The 21,512-nt window shown below is 33.6% G+C and overlaps 1 protein-coding gene across 2 annotated transcripts in view; it reads left to right on the top strand.

Moving 5' to 3' along the window:
* Nucleotides 1-21,512, top strand: part of LOC126866079 (lachesin-like) — a 156,939-nt gene that overhangs the window by 72,800 nt on the left and 62,627 nt on the right. For both annotated transcript variants that reach the window (XM_050619181.1, XM_050619180.1), the window contains exon 2: nt 3,241-3,338. In XM_050619181.1, the coding sequence (XP_050475138.1) occupies nt 3,241-3,338 (98 nt within the window). The remainder of the gene's footprint in view (nt 1-3,240; nt 3,339-21,512) is intronic.

The raw sequence follows: 21,512 nt of genomic DNA, 5'->3' as shown, positions 1-21,512 counted from the left end.
TTAAGATATTCTTAAAATGTAAAAACTTCTTTCCTCACCCAGTAGGGACAAAACCAAAATTGTAACATATAAAATTCAAAGATTACGGATAAATATTCCTATCCTTGCCTAAATATTTATAGTAAATTTTTATTTATTATAAAAAATTTATTAAGTTCAATGTAGACTAAAATAATTAATTTTTCTTTTTAACATACCAAAATTTATTAGTACAAGAATCCGTAATTATTTCAGTTAGCTGTGAAATGATGAATTTCGATCCTCGACTGTACTTTGAAGCATTGTACATCGATTCGAGAACCTTTGAGGATGTAAACGAATTAAACCGTCACTAGCTGGTGAGAAGTCGAGAAATTAATGCGTATTGGCTCGCGTCTCTCTGAGATCGTGTCTTACCTATTTCCTGCGAGGATCAATACTTCCTTAGAACATGATTAACGTTTAATTATCGTTTATCGGTTCAATGGCGATGCCGTTGCTTGTTAGAGCCCAAGCAAGTAATATCGAACGAATTTAGACGCTATATATGTCGCTGTGTATATATATGCGGTGCTTTGAGAAAATCTCTCCGCAATAATAGCTGTTTGTTAATAAGCTATTATTGAGATCGTACTGCCATTCGCCAATGTCTTTGTGTATTGATTTGAGCCTATTATATCTGTGTATAATAAGGCTATTTTGTCTGTAAAACAAAGTCTCAACAAATTTTAGTGGAAAATTAATTTACCCCATGCCAAAAAGATCAATTGTGAAATGTTTTGAAAAAAATATATTTTAAATAGAAGTTATTTTCTAGTTTAACTAAAATTCCCAAAGCAATTTACTCAATTTACTATTTTGTCGTACGAGTCCTTTTTTCAAAGAGTTATTCAATTTAGTGTAAACCGAATTTTTAAAAAAATATTAATATAATCTTTAAATTGAAATAATAGATTACGTATACACAGTTATATATAATAGTAATTATGCATTAAGATTGTGCAATAGCTGTGCGAAAATTTGCACGAATAAAGTTCACTAGAAAACTATGAGATAACGAAAATATGAAATGTTACGTTATATTGGATTTCATATGGCACTATTAGTCACATATATTTGAACTTCCCCAGGTTTACGATATGATCATACGTCATCGTATTTTTACCATAGTGAAGCTCGCTTTATTTGAGCATTGAAATAAAATTACTTTTTCGTTAAAAATGTCTGTTATCTATATCTATTTTATTTCTTTTTTTTTTGTTAATCATATTTTTTAGTCTCTTATATTTATTGAACACAGTAGATTCTTTGCACATTTTTCATTTCATTTATTGGTCATAAAAAATAAAATATAATCGTGTGTGGGAAATGTTCAAAAAAAGATTTGGTGAATTATACGAAAAAAATGTATTTATATGGGAAAAAGTCGATGGCACAGAAGATTTTCTATACCTCGCAAAATTTTCATATTTTTGTTGGACATTTGCATTTCCAGAACCTTAACCTTTCACCCCAACACCGATGACGATCGACGTGCCATAAATTCACAATATGGCCAATGTAGCCAATGGCCTTGCCAGAACTGCAATTTTTGGGTCCAGTTTCCAACAACCTTCCGCATAATAAAACCTTGGGTCGCTTACGATATGAATCAAATATATTTCGATGGCTGATACATCTGTTAGGTATATGCTTGTGCGGTATATTTAATGCATATATTCCTAAAAAATATATACTCTCGTTCTTTATTTTTTGTAGGCTATCAAATAACTTTATATATGTCCTCTAGCAATTTAATTCAGTTAACATCTATTATTATTATTATTATTATTATTATTTATTTATTTATTTAAAATTAGCATTTAATACTTACTGTTTCAAAATAAGAATCGTAACAAATTTACCTTCCTACAATTTTAAGAATATTTTACTGTTGGATATATTTTATTGAAAATCAATTAATAATGAAAACTAATTCAATATTAAAAGAAAAAATGTATAATAACAAATACCTCAAAATAATTCATATACATATGTAATTGCTAATTAGGAATAATTCTATAAGGAAAGACAATAAGTTTTAACAATAACAATTGTGAATTGTAATAAATCTATTTTAATGCTTATGCATTTAAGATATGTTATGATATGTAAATAAAATACGTGAAATACGGAAATATAATAAATGGAAAAATACACATCCATGTATAGAATACATGAAATATACGAAAAGTATGTTGAAAATGTGTTGTGATAAGCGAATATTTATTATTTAGAGAATTTTATTATAGCTTAAGTTGTAATAAAGCGTAAACATTGTTTTCATGCTTTTTAACCATAGTTCATCACAGATCTTTATCAGTTCAAGTTAGCTTATTATTTTTATATTTATAGTCCAACGTCACTTTATGTACGACTGAGGCGTATTAAAATTTATTCCAGTCCCGTTATTTAACTGCTATAGGCTCCTGAATATTCAATTTGTCTTTTAAAATTTCATCGGTTCGTACTGCAGCTTTCAAACTGAAGCTTCTCTCCGAAACATTTCAGTTCAATTTTTGTTCCGCTATTTACAGTTTGATTTTATTTTATTTAATGTTAAAATATCGATGAGCTAATAATTCAAAAAATTTTAGCGAAAGAGGTTGACATTTCAAGATAATGTAATTTTCATTAAACATGCCAAATAAAATTTGTAATCTTTCTTACAATATTTATCAAGTGAAACATGCTTCTTTTGTTCCGTTTCTTTAATTATCCATCAAGACATGAACGATAAAATAATACAACAAATATAACAACAATACACAATACACAAAGCAACCCACACTGTTCTCAACTCTCTATAAAATCACACATTAACATGACCATCTTCTCATAAAATCTTATCCTGGAATTTTATCAAAATACGAAAATAAATCCCTTCGATCCCGATTTCTTCCTTCTGCCCCTTTATTTTCATGAGACATACGATAACCGCTCCTTAGATAGTCATGATGATCGAACGAAGGTTGTGCTGAAATCAGGAGAATAAGGATTTTGTCGAGAAATATAAAGAGGCTGGCTTAGTCCCCAGTTGACCCGCTTACGTTAACTCGGCCCATTCACCGGCCCGAGTTTCTTGAGTACTTCGCAAACTTTAGCGCGTTCCTAGGTGGGTTATAAGTATAAGTAGCAGTAAGTAAGTAAGTGTGTATACCACGGTTATGTAAAGCGTTCGCCGTGGCGGGATACTTAAGACGAGGACCTTTCGTGTTGCAGATTTACCCAGGTTCGGCACACCGTTGAACAACCTGACGGTCTCTGTGGGTCGCGAAGCTGTTTTCACCTGCATTGTGGAAAATCTTGGCCCGTACAAGGTGAGACGACACACGTTCTCGAGAATTTTTATTTTTCACGCGCCGTTGCAATGGTTTTGCAATTATCTCGCGTATTACACGTGTCGACTCCGACTCTGGGCAGTGTTTTTTGAAAGGAACAAATATTTTTCGAAACATTTCCTGGGCACTGGGTACACGTACATTAGCTAGAGAAAAGTAGATGGACTTTCCTGATCGTTGTTTTTCTTCCTAATCTCTTGTTATTAAAGAAGTTTAACATTCTAGAATTATGTATTATTATAATATAGAATTAGAATATATTAGGTTGTCTCAAATGTTCCTTTCGTTTTATAAGGAAATAATAGATACACAACATTTTTTGTTTTATATTATGTTGTTCTCGTATGTTCTATTATTACAAGATAGATCATATATAATTCAATAAAATAATATAAAACAAAAAATGTTGTGCATCTATTATTTCCTCATTAAACGAAAGGAATTTTTGAGATAACCTAATATAAAAGAAGAATAATATAGAATTATTCTTAGAATTATTAGTCTAAATTTCTAATTAAGATTCTAGTTAGAACCCTGGCTTTATTAAAGTAGCAATAACAAATAGTATGGTTAAATAATGATTATCAAATTTTCTCAATAAGTAGAGATACCAGACCTTAATATCAGAAAAAATAAAAATTAATTTGTAGACCTTTCTTCCATGTATAGGGATACATATATCTTACCGTTATATTGGAATAGTTGTTAACCGTTAATTTCTTATAAAAATTATTCGACATAAGAATGCTATTAAACTGTCATAAACACCCATAGAACTTTATGACTACTAAGCCTCGTTCAGATTAAGTGACTCGACTAACGAGAATGTGCGTGAGAACTTGAATGAATGTCTCACGTCAAGTAAATAACAAGTTGCCATTGATAAAATGGTTTCAGATCGCTCGAATTCGGTTTCACTCGACTAATTTAAACGAGGCTTGACTTATTGAGATTTCGATTTCGTTTATAAAAAAATACGAGAGACTAAAAACAAATACCTAGAGAAAAAGAAGAGAACCTAGTGTGCAATACTTTTATCTGGCGCATCGTAACCTTGAACGCCACTGGTAAGTTTCATCAACGATCGAAAGAAAGTTTATAAGACTTGTAGAAAAGGGAGGAAAAGCAAAGAAGGAACGTAGAAGGTATGAGAGAATCGAAACGTAGAGGTAGAGAGAATTTAACAAACGGTACAAATAAATTCGGAGCCAGAGAGATCCGGTAAGAATCCGTATCCAATGCGTATCTCGGCAACTCCATTTAAGTAGAAATAAAATCCCGCGGGGTGTGAGTTCAGCAGTTTGTTAAGTGGTTCGTCCCTCTTGCTCCTCTTCCTCTCCATTCCCTACCGACACTTTTATCTGTCTCTGTTTCCTTTTATCCTTCCTTCGTTTCTCTCCCTCTCTCTCTCTTTCTTTCTGCCTCGTTCCTCCGAGGGACGACCGAGGCATTTTCCCCTTCGCGAGGCGTTCCATTCGATTCGCCTAACCCTCTTAGCCGACTGTACCTCGCGCCAACCGCAAGGATACGAGTTATAGTTTTCCCGATAGAGGCATTCTCGTGACCGGGACTGTGTTTCGCCAATAAAAATGCGTAGGAATTGTTTTATGGCCGTACACGTGCGGCCAAACACACGCTGGTATGGAATCGATGCATTATCTTTACGCTACTGGTCAATGACGTCTCGCCGGAAATGGAAACGTCGAGGTAACATCGTTGATGCGTTCGGAATAAAAAAAGAAGAAGGAAGTAACACAAATACAAAGAACTAATAAGCATGTTAACGATGTTAGACATTTTTTTATTTCATGATATAAAGTGAATAAATTAGTTCTTGGAATTAGAGAGAAGAATATAGTAACATAATATCTATACACATATGGATATTGAATTCTACGTATTCATTTCATACGCTTAAGAATATTTATTCACGAAATTATGCTTGAATTGAAGTAAAACGCATACATATGTATATGGTCCTAATATTAAACATCATATAATATAGTATGTTACAACAGGATTGTAAACGAACTTTTAAATCATAGAATAATTTGGATTCTTTTTAATATAAAGGAATAATAATTTCATCTTTTTTTATTACAACGTTTATCCTGTAAGCGTGCTAAAAGTGTCCGATAAACTACGAGCAAGAATTATAAAAGACGTCAGACGTACAGAAGCTATTCTTGAAAGAAATTACTTATTCATTAACATCTATAATTTCTGGATAAAATTCGAAACACGAAATATCCTATGTAAAAGTAGTAGGTATTAATATACGAAATTTCCAAAAATTTGTTAATTAATGAACAATTCACCGAAGATTTATGGAAAGAATCTCCCGATCAGAAACATATTTCACTTTTTTAACTCTCTACTAGGCTAACGTAAGTGCATTACACAGATATCTACTTAACTAAAACGGAATTTTACCATGAAAATGAACCGCTGATTGAGAAAGTTATATTTTCGATGCATTCGAGATAAGACGCTTACAAGTCTACTGCAAATAATATATTAGGTTTGGTACGTCGGCTTTTGATTACTTTAGAAATTGCCGTAGACGAGGCGATGACATAAATTCGTCGCATCCAGAGGAAATACCGATGACACGAGCGCGTCGAACAGCCGATAAAGTAATCGTAAACTTGGCTTCTCGCTCGCGAGTACGCCAATTATCATCTAAAAGCGGAAGATTAACTTCCACCGGTGGCGCAGCTGGGTAACGATGTAAATTCGCCCGTCGAACGCGTTAGTTCCGTGCGATTCGTTACCAGCGAGTAAATACACTCGCATTAAGAGTTCCTTTCGCGACGATTTTAAACTTTGCTAATTACTTCATCAGCCAGCTAATTGAACCGTATCGACATACCACAAATATACAATTGTATTGCTAAATTTCAAAGGAAATCAAGGTACAAGGGAACATTGAATACGCTCTAGAATACGTGTATACATATATCCTAGGTATATACAGGTGTATAACAGGTTAATATTGCCGGAAGCATGGAGTCGATTATTGAAAGCGCGCCCCTTTTTACTGATCAAGCGGCATTCGTTTCTATTTTTCCTCATTCTTTCTTTCATTCATCCTTTTTCTTTTCTGGTTATAATGCTTGTTAGCGATGAAGCGTTCTTAAAGGTCATTTAGTTTATTAACTTTGAAACAATTTATAGCAAGTATCCATTTGGACTGTGTATGATCAACGAGTATAAATGAAGATGAGCTGTATCGATGAAACTCTATTTCTATTTGACTCATTTAATGTCTAATGTAGTTTAAACTACATTTTACAAAGTATGTAAGTAAAGTGTCTACAATACAAGAGAGTCTTTTCATTCAAGAGTCTTAAAAAGAATATCTGATAACCTGTTGAACATACTGGCACTCAAAACGGCATGTTATACACGGCTCGTTTTATTTTACTTTTTCGAAATGATCGAATCTCAACAATTTTCAATTGATCAAATCTCGAACTGATCAAAAATAATTATAGATGAGACACTTGAAAGCTAAAACTTGTCTTCTGTTACATTTCAATATTTTAAATTGAATATAAAGTTTTTCCAAGAGAGGAGAACAGAGATGTTCATGGGGCGATTATGTATATTCTTTCACTTGGATCAAACAAATTAACATTAATTGAAAGTTTCGATTTTGCTACGAGGGAAACGTAAGCGGTTAATATTAACATGCTCTTTCCGCTAGCCGGTTGGAATTTGTGAAAATTAAACAACGTTGGTAGATGAAAGCGAATATACAGTTTGCACATTTCCCGAAGTCGGCGGGAAATTTTAAAATTTCATTAAAGAGTCGAAATTACTTCCTGTGGAAGCGGCAGTGAGGAAGGGGGCGACCCTAACCTCCGCCGACCCGCGTATTTTTACGCTGTTAAACCTAATTGAAGTTGGAACCCTTGAAATTTGTCGGAGTTCGCCAGATTAGCATCGAGAGAATTTCTTTTTCGTCTCGTTAAAATAATCGTTCCCACTTGAGTTTCTTGTTTTCCACCGCTCAGCGATTTAGCGAGATTTCATCACCGAACATTTTTTTTTTGTCTTTTTTACTGAGAAACTTTCTGATGGTAAGATAATATTGAAATATACAAGATATATGAAACGTGACAAGAGGATATCTTCGGGGATATGGGTAATATCGAAAAATGTCAATAATCAATTATTGACACTATGTATATGTCGTACATTACTTTCGCTATAATATAATTACTTCTCAATAAAGAAAATCCATTCATTCTTTTTATTCATACTTTTATTTATATTTGTTACTCATATTTATGGCTTTATCTATCGTAATCATTTCAACTTAAAAAACGTTAATCGTTTCGTAGTGGAGATTTAGAAGTCTGTATTGGAATATGAAAATCATGAGTGACTATTATTAGCGATTGTTAGCAATGTTTCATTTAGTTTACGAGTAGATTTAAAGTCAGAGTTAAATTGTGTATTTATTTCGTTAGCAAGTTCCGGTTCACTTAACCCGGAATAGATTCCACTCTAATAGGATCGTCATTTAATTTCCGTTGTTTAATCCAATGAAGATTACGTTCTACTTTACAGCGAAATGACAAATTTGGAGGAATTTAAAACACGATAAATGGAAAAAATTGAAGAATTATTTCCTAATAAGATAAAGTTTATTTAATTTGAGGTATTAATAAAAATCGAGTAGAAGGATTATTATATTTTATATGTAATAAATACTTTATTATAGTTCATATTTAACTAGTAATGTGATACCATAATTTTTATATTCAAATATTTCAAATTCGAAATTTCTACGTTTTCTACTAATTTCTATGTGACTTCCTTCTACGTTATTGCATCTCGTTTTTATCTTAGTATATCGTAAATTATACAGAGCCTTGTGTCGAGTCGTTCGACATTTTTGTTCGAAATGTTTTATTTATGTCATCGAGAAAGAAAAGAACTCTTTCCCGTTTCAACACGGACAAGTCTTTCGATTCCCTTCTTTTGTTTGCTGCATTTCGACGCGTAATAGTGAGATCGAGCTTCGTTTCTTGCCACAACTCGTTTCAACAAAGCATCGTTTGCATTTTCATAGTATTGTACGTTTTTAAAGCAGAAATCGCGAACGCTTTTTCCTTTGAACATTAAATGACACAGGAGAAATTGATTGAATAAAAAAAGCAACATTTACGCAAAATGCAAATTAATTGAGACAGATATAGAGATATTACAACAGTACATAAGAATAATTCATTATTATCGATCGTTCGTTAAATACTTGATTCTTCAATTTCACATATTTTTAAATGTTGTTCTTTTAATGGAAATATCGAGAACAAAAGCAGACCACATTTTTCCGAATGTGAGTTTATAGCACTGGTTTAAATTAAATTAAATATTTTGTACTTATATTCATTTTAATAAATTCAGTATATTCCATTTTTATATTTTATTTTAAAACTGAGTCTGTTATGAGTCTACTTTTTAATGCATCATATCATTTTCTGAAAAATAAATTATATCATATTAAGTATAAGTACAGAACAGAATTATTGAAGTTTTTGCGTAATATCCATAGGAATTTCATTTATTGAAAAGTAAAGGTAAACTATTTCAAACTCTTTTACAGCAATTCCCTTGATTCTATATCATTTCTACTTCTTATCTCTATTAAAATAAATCTCAATACTCACTTCCATCAGTTTCAAAGAAAACACAATTCCAATTCGCAATTACGCAAGTTCCATAGAAACTTTATCCGCTGAAAACTAAAGCTAATCAAACCGTTCTCAACTCTTATACACCAGTTCCCTCAACTTTATATCATTTTCTCATATCTTTTATTATGACAAACCGTAAAATTCAATTTAATGAGTTTCAAAGAAAAACAATCGCAATACGTAATATCCATAAAAACTTCATCTACTGAAAAATAAAGCTAATCAAACCCTTCAATATGCTCAAATCTATTTTAAAACTCTAAAAGAAAGAACACGAGGTAGCCGCGTCCATCCGAACACCAGAAAATCACAGTGCAATCGCGTTTTTCTACTGGAATTATGTAGCGAACCCGGGCATCGACGTGCAGGATCGCGCGTCGTACGACAGTTTCCCAACGATCACTGACATTCATACTCGTCCACAAAACGTTCGTACGTTCCGTCGCGACTGCCCCATCAGATTACCGGTTTGATCTCGCAAGAGCCAGCCAAGTCTGCCAAATGGTTGCATACCGTTCCGCCATTTCGCTTCCAGCTTAAACGAATATACCGGAGCCGTAATGCGGTTTTCACGATCGTAACTTTATCGACCGGCGGATCGAGTGCCAAGTATCGCGTGTACTCGTATATACTTTGCTGTATGGTTGCATTGTTCGAGAAAGTCGCTCGTAAAAGTCGTGGAACCGCGAAAAGCTTAAGGCGAGGTTTCATCGCGGCGAATAACGTCAGGGGCCACTTCTATGATTCTCAGCCGCGACGTTCCAGCTAATACGTAATATTACGGTGGAACATGGCGTGCAAGCAAGAGTGCCAGCTACATATTCAATGAGCTTTATGATAGAAACGAACAAGTGAACGAACGTGAGAGTTGAGTCGTGAATGTTAACAGAAGTTCGAGTAAATTATAATTGGAGAAATAAACGATAACAGGACGGGATTTGATTATGCGTTAGTGTGTTGGTGGAATGCCAAGATTTTAATGGACGTTATTTAATGCAAGGTAATGGCGGGAAGAGAGATATTGGTGGAAGAAGGATAGTTGGATTCGTGTGCTGACTATAAGGAAACGGTTTGAATTTAGAGGTTGATAGGATCTTAGAATTTGTTTGTTAAGTTTCGAAATGGGGTAGACTTTTTGTCTTTCGTACTTGCTATGTCACGACGATTTTGCTGACGATTGTAAGGAGACCGTTAATGGCAAGGGAGATAATCGAGGATAAGGTCGTAGATTTAGGTTGTTGAATTTTGAAATGAGGTGGAATTCCTTCGATTCATTAAACGGGACGAAAATCATTTATTCCGCAGTCGATTATTTACATTGATTTTGCATATAATTTCAGATATAAAAATATAAACACGAGATACGGGGAGGGAATTCTTTGAATGGAAATCATAATGGGATGAACTAAACGGAATTGGGGTTCAAGAAAAGGAAGATAAGTCTAAATGGTATTTTATCACTGAGTGCCGGGTCAGATTCTGGTCATTTTTCTCTAATACTGCAGTTTTTCTCCCTCTTAAATTTGGTGCTTACCCTAGATTCCTGAAACTTGTTCCAACGCCCGTATTATTTCCTTCTACCATTTATTTCGATCTCTCTTATATTTTACGCGTGAGTTTTGAGAAATGATCTTCCTCGAGTTAATATCTTTTATCACATTACAATGTGGTAAATTGTAAAATTGTGAAACATAATTTCATAACTTACAATTAGATTATATTAGCTTACACAAGTCGCTTATCAATTCACTGATATTGTAAATTAATAAATAATTGCGGGAATAATTTGCTTAGAAAATACAATTATTGCACATCTAACTGCCAGAAAATTTTCTATACTCCCGAATTTATACTAAAAAAGGTGATCCAAAGGAACGACGGGTGCGCATAGTTTCAAGGTCTCAGAGGGATTCTTCGAATGCTTGGGCCGTCGTAACCATCGGCATTACGAATAATTAATACGGCGGTTTGTTTGCATGGGCAATCACAGGGCAGCTCGTGCACACAAGTTCTCTGAGGCTCTTATCGAGCCGCCTCTCTTGCTCCTCTACTTCGGCTATTGACTTCGAGACGCGGGATTCGCCTCGCATTCTCCGAGGTTAACCTCCTTACTTCGAATAACCCCGCATTAGAGCCGACAGCAGACACGCGTCGGAAATCGTGCGTCTAGCTGCCTCGAGATCTTCAGGTAATTACGGATTCTTAATAGGCCCGACCATTTAGTAGAAAGCATGCTCTAATAGATGATCCTCGAGGCTCGAGGACCCAGCCAAATTATACAGAACGGTGTAAAAAAGGAATAATATGAAAGGATTATTAGATCTGAGAAATGGGACATCTAGTTTCCTTATGGAGTTGTTTTAGAAAGAAGTTTATGATTAGACTGCGAATTTTCATGTGTTCGTGTGGGAAATTTAATGGTGCCCAGAATGCATGTAAAAGTAGAATACTTATTATAATTAGGGATGGAGCACTCGAAACCTGGAAATCCTGAAACCCTTCGAAACTCAGAATGAATATATAATATAATACGATTTGGTAGAAAAATTGCAGAAACTAAGAAATTAAAGAAGGAATAATTGATCGATGATTATAATGGTATAAAAAGTATTTTACAATTTGTGAAATTGACTTCGATTTCAGAATATCTAGAAACGAAAGGAAATTAATAATAAAATATTAATAACATAATATAATGTCCTTTTCTCGGTTCAATTTTCTCCAATCTTTTCTAATAAAAGATTAATATTTACTTGAATTTATTCCTTTCATTATTTCGGAAGAAATTATGTGATTAATCGAAGGAAAACAAATAAACTGCACAACAAAACGACGAGAACCAAATATGCACGCCATCAAGATTTCTATTTAAGCCTTGTGAGCCACGCAATGGGTTAAGATCTTGAGATGCAACACAAACGATTAAATTCGTAAATCTCCTCTAATACCTCTACATTTCGCCATCTCGACCGAGATGGAATGTTTCTTCACAGACGAATACCTTGGTACAAAGAGAGAATCCGTCAGACAAAGTATCGAGAAACCATTGTATCATCTTGACCGTAGCAAACATGCAACCGATCGAGCGAATACGTAAAGGACGTCTCAACGATTGAAGGAGAAACGGACAAGAATAGAATCCTGAATTGCGTGTTTCCTCTGTCTCGTTGAGTTTGCCCGCTTCACACAGTCAGACCGCTGATATTAATACCATGATAACGCTAACTGTTTCGAACTGGATAGAATTTGCTGGTGGTGGGGAATAGTATCTTGAGATACAGGCTTTTGAGCCTTTAGGTCGATGGCAAGGGCCACTGGCGGATGAAACAATTATTAGATCGAGTCAAAGGAGGATGGTGGAGGCTCTTAAGGAAAACGGAGTGCGTGGCATCCTCGAATACAATTGCAATACCACGTCTGAATTTGCATATAGTTATCTCTATCCTATGACTTCTCTTTCGTCTTTGTGGCTGGAATTCAAAATTGCATTGCGTTTATTAAATTTACGCCCGGCTATACCGCGATTAGGAAATCGACGAACGAATGCCCTCCGGACCGAGTTACCCTAACGATGAGGGTAATAACATCCGAGCAATTAGATCGTGAAAACGTTTCGCCCGCTTTTAAGTGGCGGACGTCGTGTAGTGGTTGTTAAAAAACGTAGACGATACTTTCCGACGTCGGATCCATAAACTAGATGGAACGAAAATTGAAAAATCAAACAAGACGTATCTAAACTATCCTCCATAACTTACACCTACAAACATGAAAAATTGCTTAAAAACGAATATCAAAGCCATTCGTTTAATTTAACAATCCATTAAACTGCATCATAAATCAACTGATACAATAATCGTCAATCTAAAGCTTTCAAAATGCACGAATTTTTCCTGCGGAACGTCAAAACCATTCGCACTTATAAATCTTCAGTGATCTTTCACGAGAATGGAGACGTGTAGATATATGATGTCGGGTTAGTAATTTGATCGGTCTTGCCTCGACGAAATACTCGCAGCACGGAGGTCGGAAAGTCGCATTCCAAAACGGGGATTTATCATCGATACTCGGGGGCGGTGACCGAAGACGGTAAATGTTCGAACGTCAGTTGCATCGGATGCAGCCCCGCTTCCACTTATCGACGCAAAATATTTGCCAGAAATCGCTCTACTCTGTCCTTCCTTCTTCTCGATACCGGATATACGATAGAATTTCCGCTTGAATCTTCGCGAGCTCTTGGCGAGCTCTCTCACGTGTATTACGAGTGGAGCAGCAGCCGTTGCGTTTGCAACAGTGACAAACGGAAAGGGTACCTTGTAATCTAGCTGGCGAGAACCGTGAGAATCGAAAGGTGAAGATGAAGCTGCAAGTAGTCAAGGAAAGTGGAGTGGCAACGTTTTCACGACGCATACATCCTATCTATATGTGTTACGTACACTCACAAGAAGGGAAAACGACATCCGAAACGCGGACAATGTAAAAGCTTTTGCCAAGGATGTGATGTCTATGGATGGTCTATATTGATGGTTCTTAATGTTTCGTGAAATGATTGCTAGGCGATACTTAACGTAGATTGTTTTCCTTTTTCCTTTCATTGCTGCCTACGATCTAACGTTTTACGAATATTTTTTTTTTCATTTAAATCTGAAATTCTTACTTCATCCAAGTAACTTCCTCGTTTATATTTCTTCCTGTTGAGTTTAAAGTACACAAGCCGTCTCATTCGTGAATTTAAAGTACACAAGTTTTCTCATTCTTCCGCTGTTATATTAAAGGCTAATACAATATACAGCAAGTTTGATTTTTACGTGCAAACTTTGAAGTTAACTGAGTCAAACTCTATCTTGCCTTACCTATAGTAGCATCAGTACAATAAGATTGATAATACGATATGATCGTAGATTATTACATAATTTAAAATATTTTAAGCAGTTCTTGCATCGATTTATGCTCTTTTTTATGAGCATATTATTCTTATTTCAATCCAACAACTAACTCAGACCAGTATCTTCCGTTTTGTATGTCCTAACAACTTCATATATCCATGCACCCTCCCTTTCTCCATTTTATAATTGCTTCGTTGCTTCTAACTAACTCTATTGTTACCCAAACAATAATGCATCAAATAAAATTCGGCATTATTAACAGCAGACAAATACTCTGAGAACGATGAACATATAATACAATTTTAAATAACACAAAACCAATTAATTAGTCTCGTTGCTCAAGAATTTTCTATATTCGAAGAAACAATCATACTTAAACGAAAATAGAAACGAATCTTCGCTCAAATCCCATTTAACCTCTCTTCCGAATGAACAAATTGCAAACCTCCGGTAACACAGAACAAAATGTAATCCTTAACACAACTGAGAAATCACGTTCGTCATAATCCAGTGTACGTGTCGCGTTCTCAACAGGTAGCGTGAATCTTGTACCGGAAGTACACGTACAGGACTAATGGGAACGCCGCAATGGCTTTCTTTCATCTTTGCCTTTTCGTTTTTCTACGTCTCTCGCTCTCTTCTAATCCGAGTATCCGAGCACTCGAACGCGTTTCGATCCGGTATTACGACGATATCGCGACTCGTGCTTGCGGCAATTGTCGGGAATTAATTGGACTTTATCACGTCAAACGAATCAGTTCGGTTAAATTACTTCACGGTTGTTTAGTTTCAGTTCGCGTGAATAGCCAGAGAGGTTGAACCATCGACGCGCCCGAGAGGTTGATTTGTGCAACGCGTTCAACACGTTTTCCCTCAATTTTCCGTGTTCCCGGCCACGAGAGAGCCATCCTACCAACCATAAAACACCGCTCTTTTCATACTATCGTCCCGTACTATGACAGCGAAAATATTGCCTTGATTTTCCACTCTTCGTTGTCTGTCTTGCGTTCAACTTGCCATGGATTTGAAACCCATGCGCCCCAATTCGCGAGTACGATGATGAACGAGGTCGAGGTGCTCGTCGAAAAAAGTTAAAATATGGTATACAGTTAAATCAGAAATTCTAGAATGTCCCAGTATGCGAATTTTCTATCCTCGATGGTCAGTTGTTCCTTTCGTAATATTTTTATTGTTTTTCATTATCTACTTGGAAACTGCATGGACTCGATGGAATAGAATATTCGTGGGACATGGATTGCGACAAATGGTGCTTTTTGCTAAGTTGTTTTATAACTTCGCCAATTTATTGTAGTAGTTTTTTGATCAATTTTGAGGGAGATATATTGAGACATAATATTCAAAATTGTTAAAGAATCGATATTATCGAATGAATCTATTATTATCAAGAATGAACGTAAATATATAAGTTTGAAAAATTGCTTATGTTATTCGTATGATACTCTAATGAAGACAATCTTTAATTTTTTAATTTAATTTATTTTCGGTAAACTGCCTGTATATTCAAAAGATCACCCAAAGATATGTGTTTCTATTATTAATAACTAATTGAAAACAATTTTTCTCTCAGGCTAAAAGAAATCAATCCTGAAAGGGTTAAGATAGTCATAAAAAATCTGCGGACGTAAAAAATGGGTACAAAAATCAGAGTGGCGTGAAAAATGATCTTTTAATTACTTTGATTAGTGTATTTATATATTGTGAGGATTTGAGTTATGTACTCTATTTTACTGCTTTCGTTTTGTTCTAACAGACTAACGGGTATCCATTTACATCAGTATTAAAATAAAGAAGATTTTGTAGTATAAACTGCTTTAAGTATAATGTTTCTTTAGTACTTGGTAAACTTAAGATATTCTGTTCTCCGCTATAAAGTTTATTTTAACCTGAGACAGAGAGATTAATTTTTTATGCAAAGAGAAGTTATCTATTATTCCTTTGTTCATAGCAAGAATGAAATCTGATTGCATTACAGATCTGAGATAATCCATAAATATCATTGATAATCTTTTCCACAGAAGTATGACGAAAAGTAAAATTAACAAGAACGAGAAAAGAAGTGAGCTTATAAGGGTGAAAAAGATATTTCTCATAAATTATTAGTTTCTTAATGGACAGATACGTTAGTAGCAAGCGATTCTTTTTTAATTTTGTAAGTTCCATTTTTTTTAAATATGGGCTTCTTAATTGGAGATCGAAAATTTCTGAATTTATTTTAATTTTGGGAAAGATTGTAAGAAACTTTGCGTTTTCAAAGTTTGCAATCTACTTTCGGTTATTATGTAATTTAATCTTATTTGTGAGCGATTCAGTAAATCCTGTAATTTTTTGTGGTTGACCTAAGAAAATTCTGAATGCGCAGCTATGTAGAAATTACTGTAATTTGAATTTACTTCCAGTTCAAGGAAAACTTGTCTTCGGTTAATCACAAGTTTCTTTAGAAAATTTGTTTCATTTTTCGAAGAAATTACGTAGTTAATTAATTGTACAGAAGCTTATAAAATTGCAGGAAAATATTAAACATTTGTAATTTGAGAAAGTAAAACAAGTTTTAGAGAAAGTATATTATTAAAAATTTTTTAAATATTATGAATCATTTACAACTTCATGCGAGATAAATCGTGAATAATGGAACAAGAAAATATTGAAAAAGTATTTGTATTAAAATTTCACATCAATTTCTCATCTCAAAAGAAAAAAAATAAATCCCTCCAAAATAGAGGGATAATTCTTCTAATTTCCTTTTTTATCTCCTACATTTTGCCGTAAAATGGATTCCGCTTTTCTATGCACAACAAAACCTATTAGCCACGCTATAACTCATGACAGGTTAAATTATTGCGTCACATAAAACGCTTTCACTACGCCTTTCTATACCATTATAATACTTTGAAGAATGTCATTATCCTTTGAACTAAGCCGCTTCGGCTAAAAGAAAATACCTGTTCCTTACTTTTAACTATCTTTAAAAATCTTCCAAGTTTTGGAAAAATTGTTGTTGAGCATTTAGCAAATGTTTTTCGCGTTACTAATAACGAGTCTGCGGGTATTCATGCATGTCTAAGAAGCTCGGAGGTGAAAAAATATACAGAATGCACATAATTCGCAAAGGTACATACGTAAAATATTCGAAGTACTCGTTATGGTATTTGAATCTTCAGAAGACAAACTAATCAACTCCACTTTTGATTTTCTCAATTTTATTATCTAGATAAAAGATTAATACCTATCTTCATGAAAAACAAACTACTTACATAGAGTTATTTAGTACAAGAAGATAACACGAATAGTTGTAAATTCCAAGCTAAATTAAAATAAAGTAATATTTATAACATCGCCTGTCTCTGCTTTTAAATTTATCGATTTGATCGATATTCTTCGTTTCTGAGTTAACTTGCTTGATGGGTGAAACAAATTACGTAGATTCCACTTCTCCAGTTGTGTCCAGAAAACTATAAAAATGCATAAACATCCGCTAACTGCTAATAACAATAACGATTGTTTTGGTTCTGTTTGGCTCTGTCGTATGCTGTCTTCTCGTTTAGAGGATAGAATTTTTCGCACGTAAAGAACGATGAACTCACATATCGAAAGCTGATAACGAAAATCGACATTGATCGCGTTGCCAACAGCACTTTGCCTCCTGAAATTGAAAATTTTCAAGCTCACTCGCGTACAAAAGAAAATGGAGCAGATATTGAGAATATGGCGTGCGCGGAGTAGAATGTTTCATAGCGGAGTTTTCTTGCGAACTCAGACGCGGACGATGCATAAGCGTGTTTCGTGTGTGGAATAGGGTCTCCAATAGGGGGACTCTAATGAAATTCCGTTCAGACGTGCTATTTACGGATGTTGTTTGCCGTATGAAAGTCATAAATGAATATCGAAAACTTGGTCGATATTATTAAGTTTGTGGGCCGTGAGTCTCGTATCTTTCCTTTGCACGATGTTTGACCTACTCGTGAAAGAGAAACACTGAAAGTTTTTAATCAATACGTTTCTTCCTATTGTAATACAAGTGGCTTAGATCTTGAAGTAGTTTATATCTTTCGAGACTCATAAAAGTAATTAACAGGAGAAAATGTTAATAATCGGTTGGTAAAAGAAAAATCGTGGCGGAAGATTAAGAATATTAATTTCAAGGAAATTTAAGAAAAATAATGCAATGTTATCAAATAAGTGTTTTATTGATATTTGTGTTAATGATTTCATTCTTTTTTCCATCTATGGTTTTATGAAGTTAATTTCACAAATTAACATAATTTCTTTTGAAAAATATGTCATCTTTTCTAGTTGCTCAATAATACATAGTTTAGAAAATTCAGCAAGTTGATGAAAATTTGATGAATATGAAAATTAATCAACTTTCAAACAGAATATGTTTGGAAGTAATTTTTCGAATCAGAAATTATCAGATTAAAAGGAGACTTGTAAGGAACATGTATCATATATATAGCCATGCGTTATATCCTAAGACAGCATTCCGCCACGTTGTTGGCAACTGCAGTTACTTGCTAAATTATATCTATTCTCCAGCGTTAAGTCCCAGACATGACCCAGAAATGGGAGAAGGTATATTCTTCCTCTTTCCACTAGAACAACTAGAACATCAAAAAGACACACCATCCATAAAACACGACACCACCTTTGCAACAGTGGAGAGTAACTACTAGAAACAGACCAAATTGATAAAATTAATAGTACTGGAATTGACCAATCAAATAGAACTTAATTCACTAAAAAACAGATTTATAGTGTAAGACTTAATTGTAATTTAATCTGCACAAAGCAATATGTATTTTCTTCTCTTATTGCTACGTTTAACGTCGAACTGGAAATACTGTTTGAGTTAGATTTCAATAGCATAAATTAATATAGACTGTACAGAATACGAGGAACATACAGTATAACTTAATATTATGTTTCCACAATAATTGTTTGACAAAAGTCGTTGGACTACTAATAATTATTTTACTCACACAGGCATAAATCTATAAATATCGTTCGTGTGCAATAATTGGATTTATCCTCCAATGTGTTTGCAATCTATTTATTTACGAAATATCAAAGATGCGATGTGTTACGAAATATCAAAGATGCGAAATGATAATATAAAGAACTGGAACATTTACCATACTTTTTATATAATATTTTGTTATCATTTGTTCCTTATATCTTGTTCTCGTTATGACAGTTGAAATTCATACAATTTCGTGTTGGTCAATATTGGAAATTCCACATCTAATAGTTACAGACTTGTATTTTATTCCATCTTTCGTGTTTCATTTTGTAAAATATCATCTCTCTGGAAGAAGAACATTTTTCATAAAATTTTATGGAGAGTTGTTCGTAGCCTGCGACGTTGTACATTTTGTAAATTTTATACGAACAACAAGGAGAAAACAGCGGTTAAAAACACAAATGCGCGAATAAAAAGGAATAGACACGCGCGCATGGTACATATATGTAAGGAAGAAAATCGGAGAAAAATACATTTGTGAAACGCATGTCGTCGTAGAATAAATTTTCAACCATTGCGAAGTATTCTGTAGCAATATGCAACTGATGCATCATAGCGGTCGTTAAGAAACGTACTGAGTTTTCGAGAAACTTATTCCCGTAACATTATCTCAGTCGTGATTGAACTGCATTACCAAAAGATATATATGGAAATTGAAAAATAAAAAAAGAGTCAGCATCCTACCTCAATTTCACTTTTCATGCATCTTTGAAAAATAAATTTTTATCTTCAAAGCTTGTAAATTGTACGTGAAAGATCATAAACCCTTTGCTTGAAGACTCTCGATTTTCACATTTATATAAATTTTACTTGTAGATCGATTTAAATTAGAAATCAATTGAAAGATATTTTCTGAATTGTAATGAATTTGTTATTTATAAATAATTTATTTTTAATATTAAATATTCTTTAAGGGAAGGGTAGCAAACATTCAAGGCAATTGCTTGGAAGAATGTTCCATTAAAATTGTTTCAATTGCGAATCAACGACGCGAAATTCTTCTGATATTGCTTTTCTCACGTTCACGCACGTAAAAATGACGAGAAATGGAAAATTGATGAGAAACAGAAATACAGACAGGTATAAGGAATGATCGCGCAGCTATTTCCACGGAAAATGACGTTAGTCGAGCGAGAAGCACTAGAATGGTTTGCGTGTTCCGGTATCTTTCGTTTTCGGATACGATCATTTATTGTAGATGGCGCTTATTGGACATCTAGAAATCCCCAGCGAAAAGAATTAATACCATTTCACGAGAAATTCACAAGAAAAATTTGCTTTATCTTTTTAAACTTCCTCTGAGATTTATTACTATTACATAAACTTAAAAAAAAAGTTGATTTAGTATACTTTGTTAAATATTACAATACCATTTTATATATTACCATTGTATATACCATACAAAATCTATAATGAACATTATTAATTATATTGTTTTAACACGTTTTTAAATTAATGAATGAACGATAAAATATCCGATAGTATCTTGAACAGAAAAGTTCTTCTCCTTTCTACCTATAGAATAAAATTGGTTATTTAAAGTTATGTATGAATAAGGTGTCACGATTGCTTAACAACAAATCGGTTTATTTGTGAATGAGAATTATCCATTCTTCATAAAATGCCTTAATGGCGTGAATTCACGCGAGTATTCTTTTAGAAGCGATTTTTATTGTGACACATGTACGAAGTGAGATGCATTAAAGCATCATCCATTTTCTATGAAACTTAGGAGAAAGAATAGGTATAGTATTCTCTTTGAATATTTTTGGGATTTATTCAACGCGCGTCGCACGACTGTAACGCCATTGTTTTAATGGAATGGTATATCAAGCTTTACATTTTTACACAGCTTGTTTTAAAAGTAAGTCAGATTTATTTGAAACACCTTTCATAGTTATTTTTTCATAATACTTTTTTAATTATGTATAGCAACAAAAGTAAACTAAAGAATAACCGCTGTTAGTTTTTTGAAAGAATTATAAGTACATGTGACATTCGTTTATTAGACAAATTAGTATTTTTACTGAGTATTATTTAATTTAAAGAATACAAACATTCAGATTAAATAGTAAATACTTTTCTAGTGTGTATGTCGTGAATTTAATTTGATAAATATTCATTTCATAATTTGGATAAATAGAATATATCCTTACTTACACTTATCGTACATCGTAAGGATTCTACGACCCATAAATGGTTATAGTTTTATTATCAGTATCTATAGTGGCCTTTAGAAATCAGATTGCATAACATATTGTATGATTCAACAGGAATTTGATGGAATGAATTATTTTAGTATTGTGGTTTTATAGTATCAGAATCTTTTATCAAATGTGATCTTTATGATTCAAATTTCTGATTTTAAGGGCTTTGGTGTATCTTTATACAAAGTTTTTTGAATAGAGTCGAAATACAATTCGTATCTGTCAGTTTATAAATAAATCTGGAACCAATTTAATACAGATTATAAAACAAGTACAAAATCCTTTATTGAAATTTAAATTTTCATCAAAAAGAAAAA

This window comes from Bombus huntii, chromosome 5 (genome assembly GCF_024542735.1).
Source record: "Bombus huntii isolate Logan2020A chromosome 5, iyBomHunt1.1, whole genome shotgun sequence".
Classification (NCBI taxonomy): Eukaryota; Metazoa; Arthropoda; class Insecta; order Hymenoptera; family Apidae; genus Bombus; species Bombus huntii.
The sequence above is the reverse complement of the archived record's forward strand: the minus strand, read 5'-3'. Positions and strand labels throughout refer to the sequence as shown.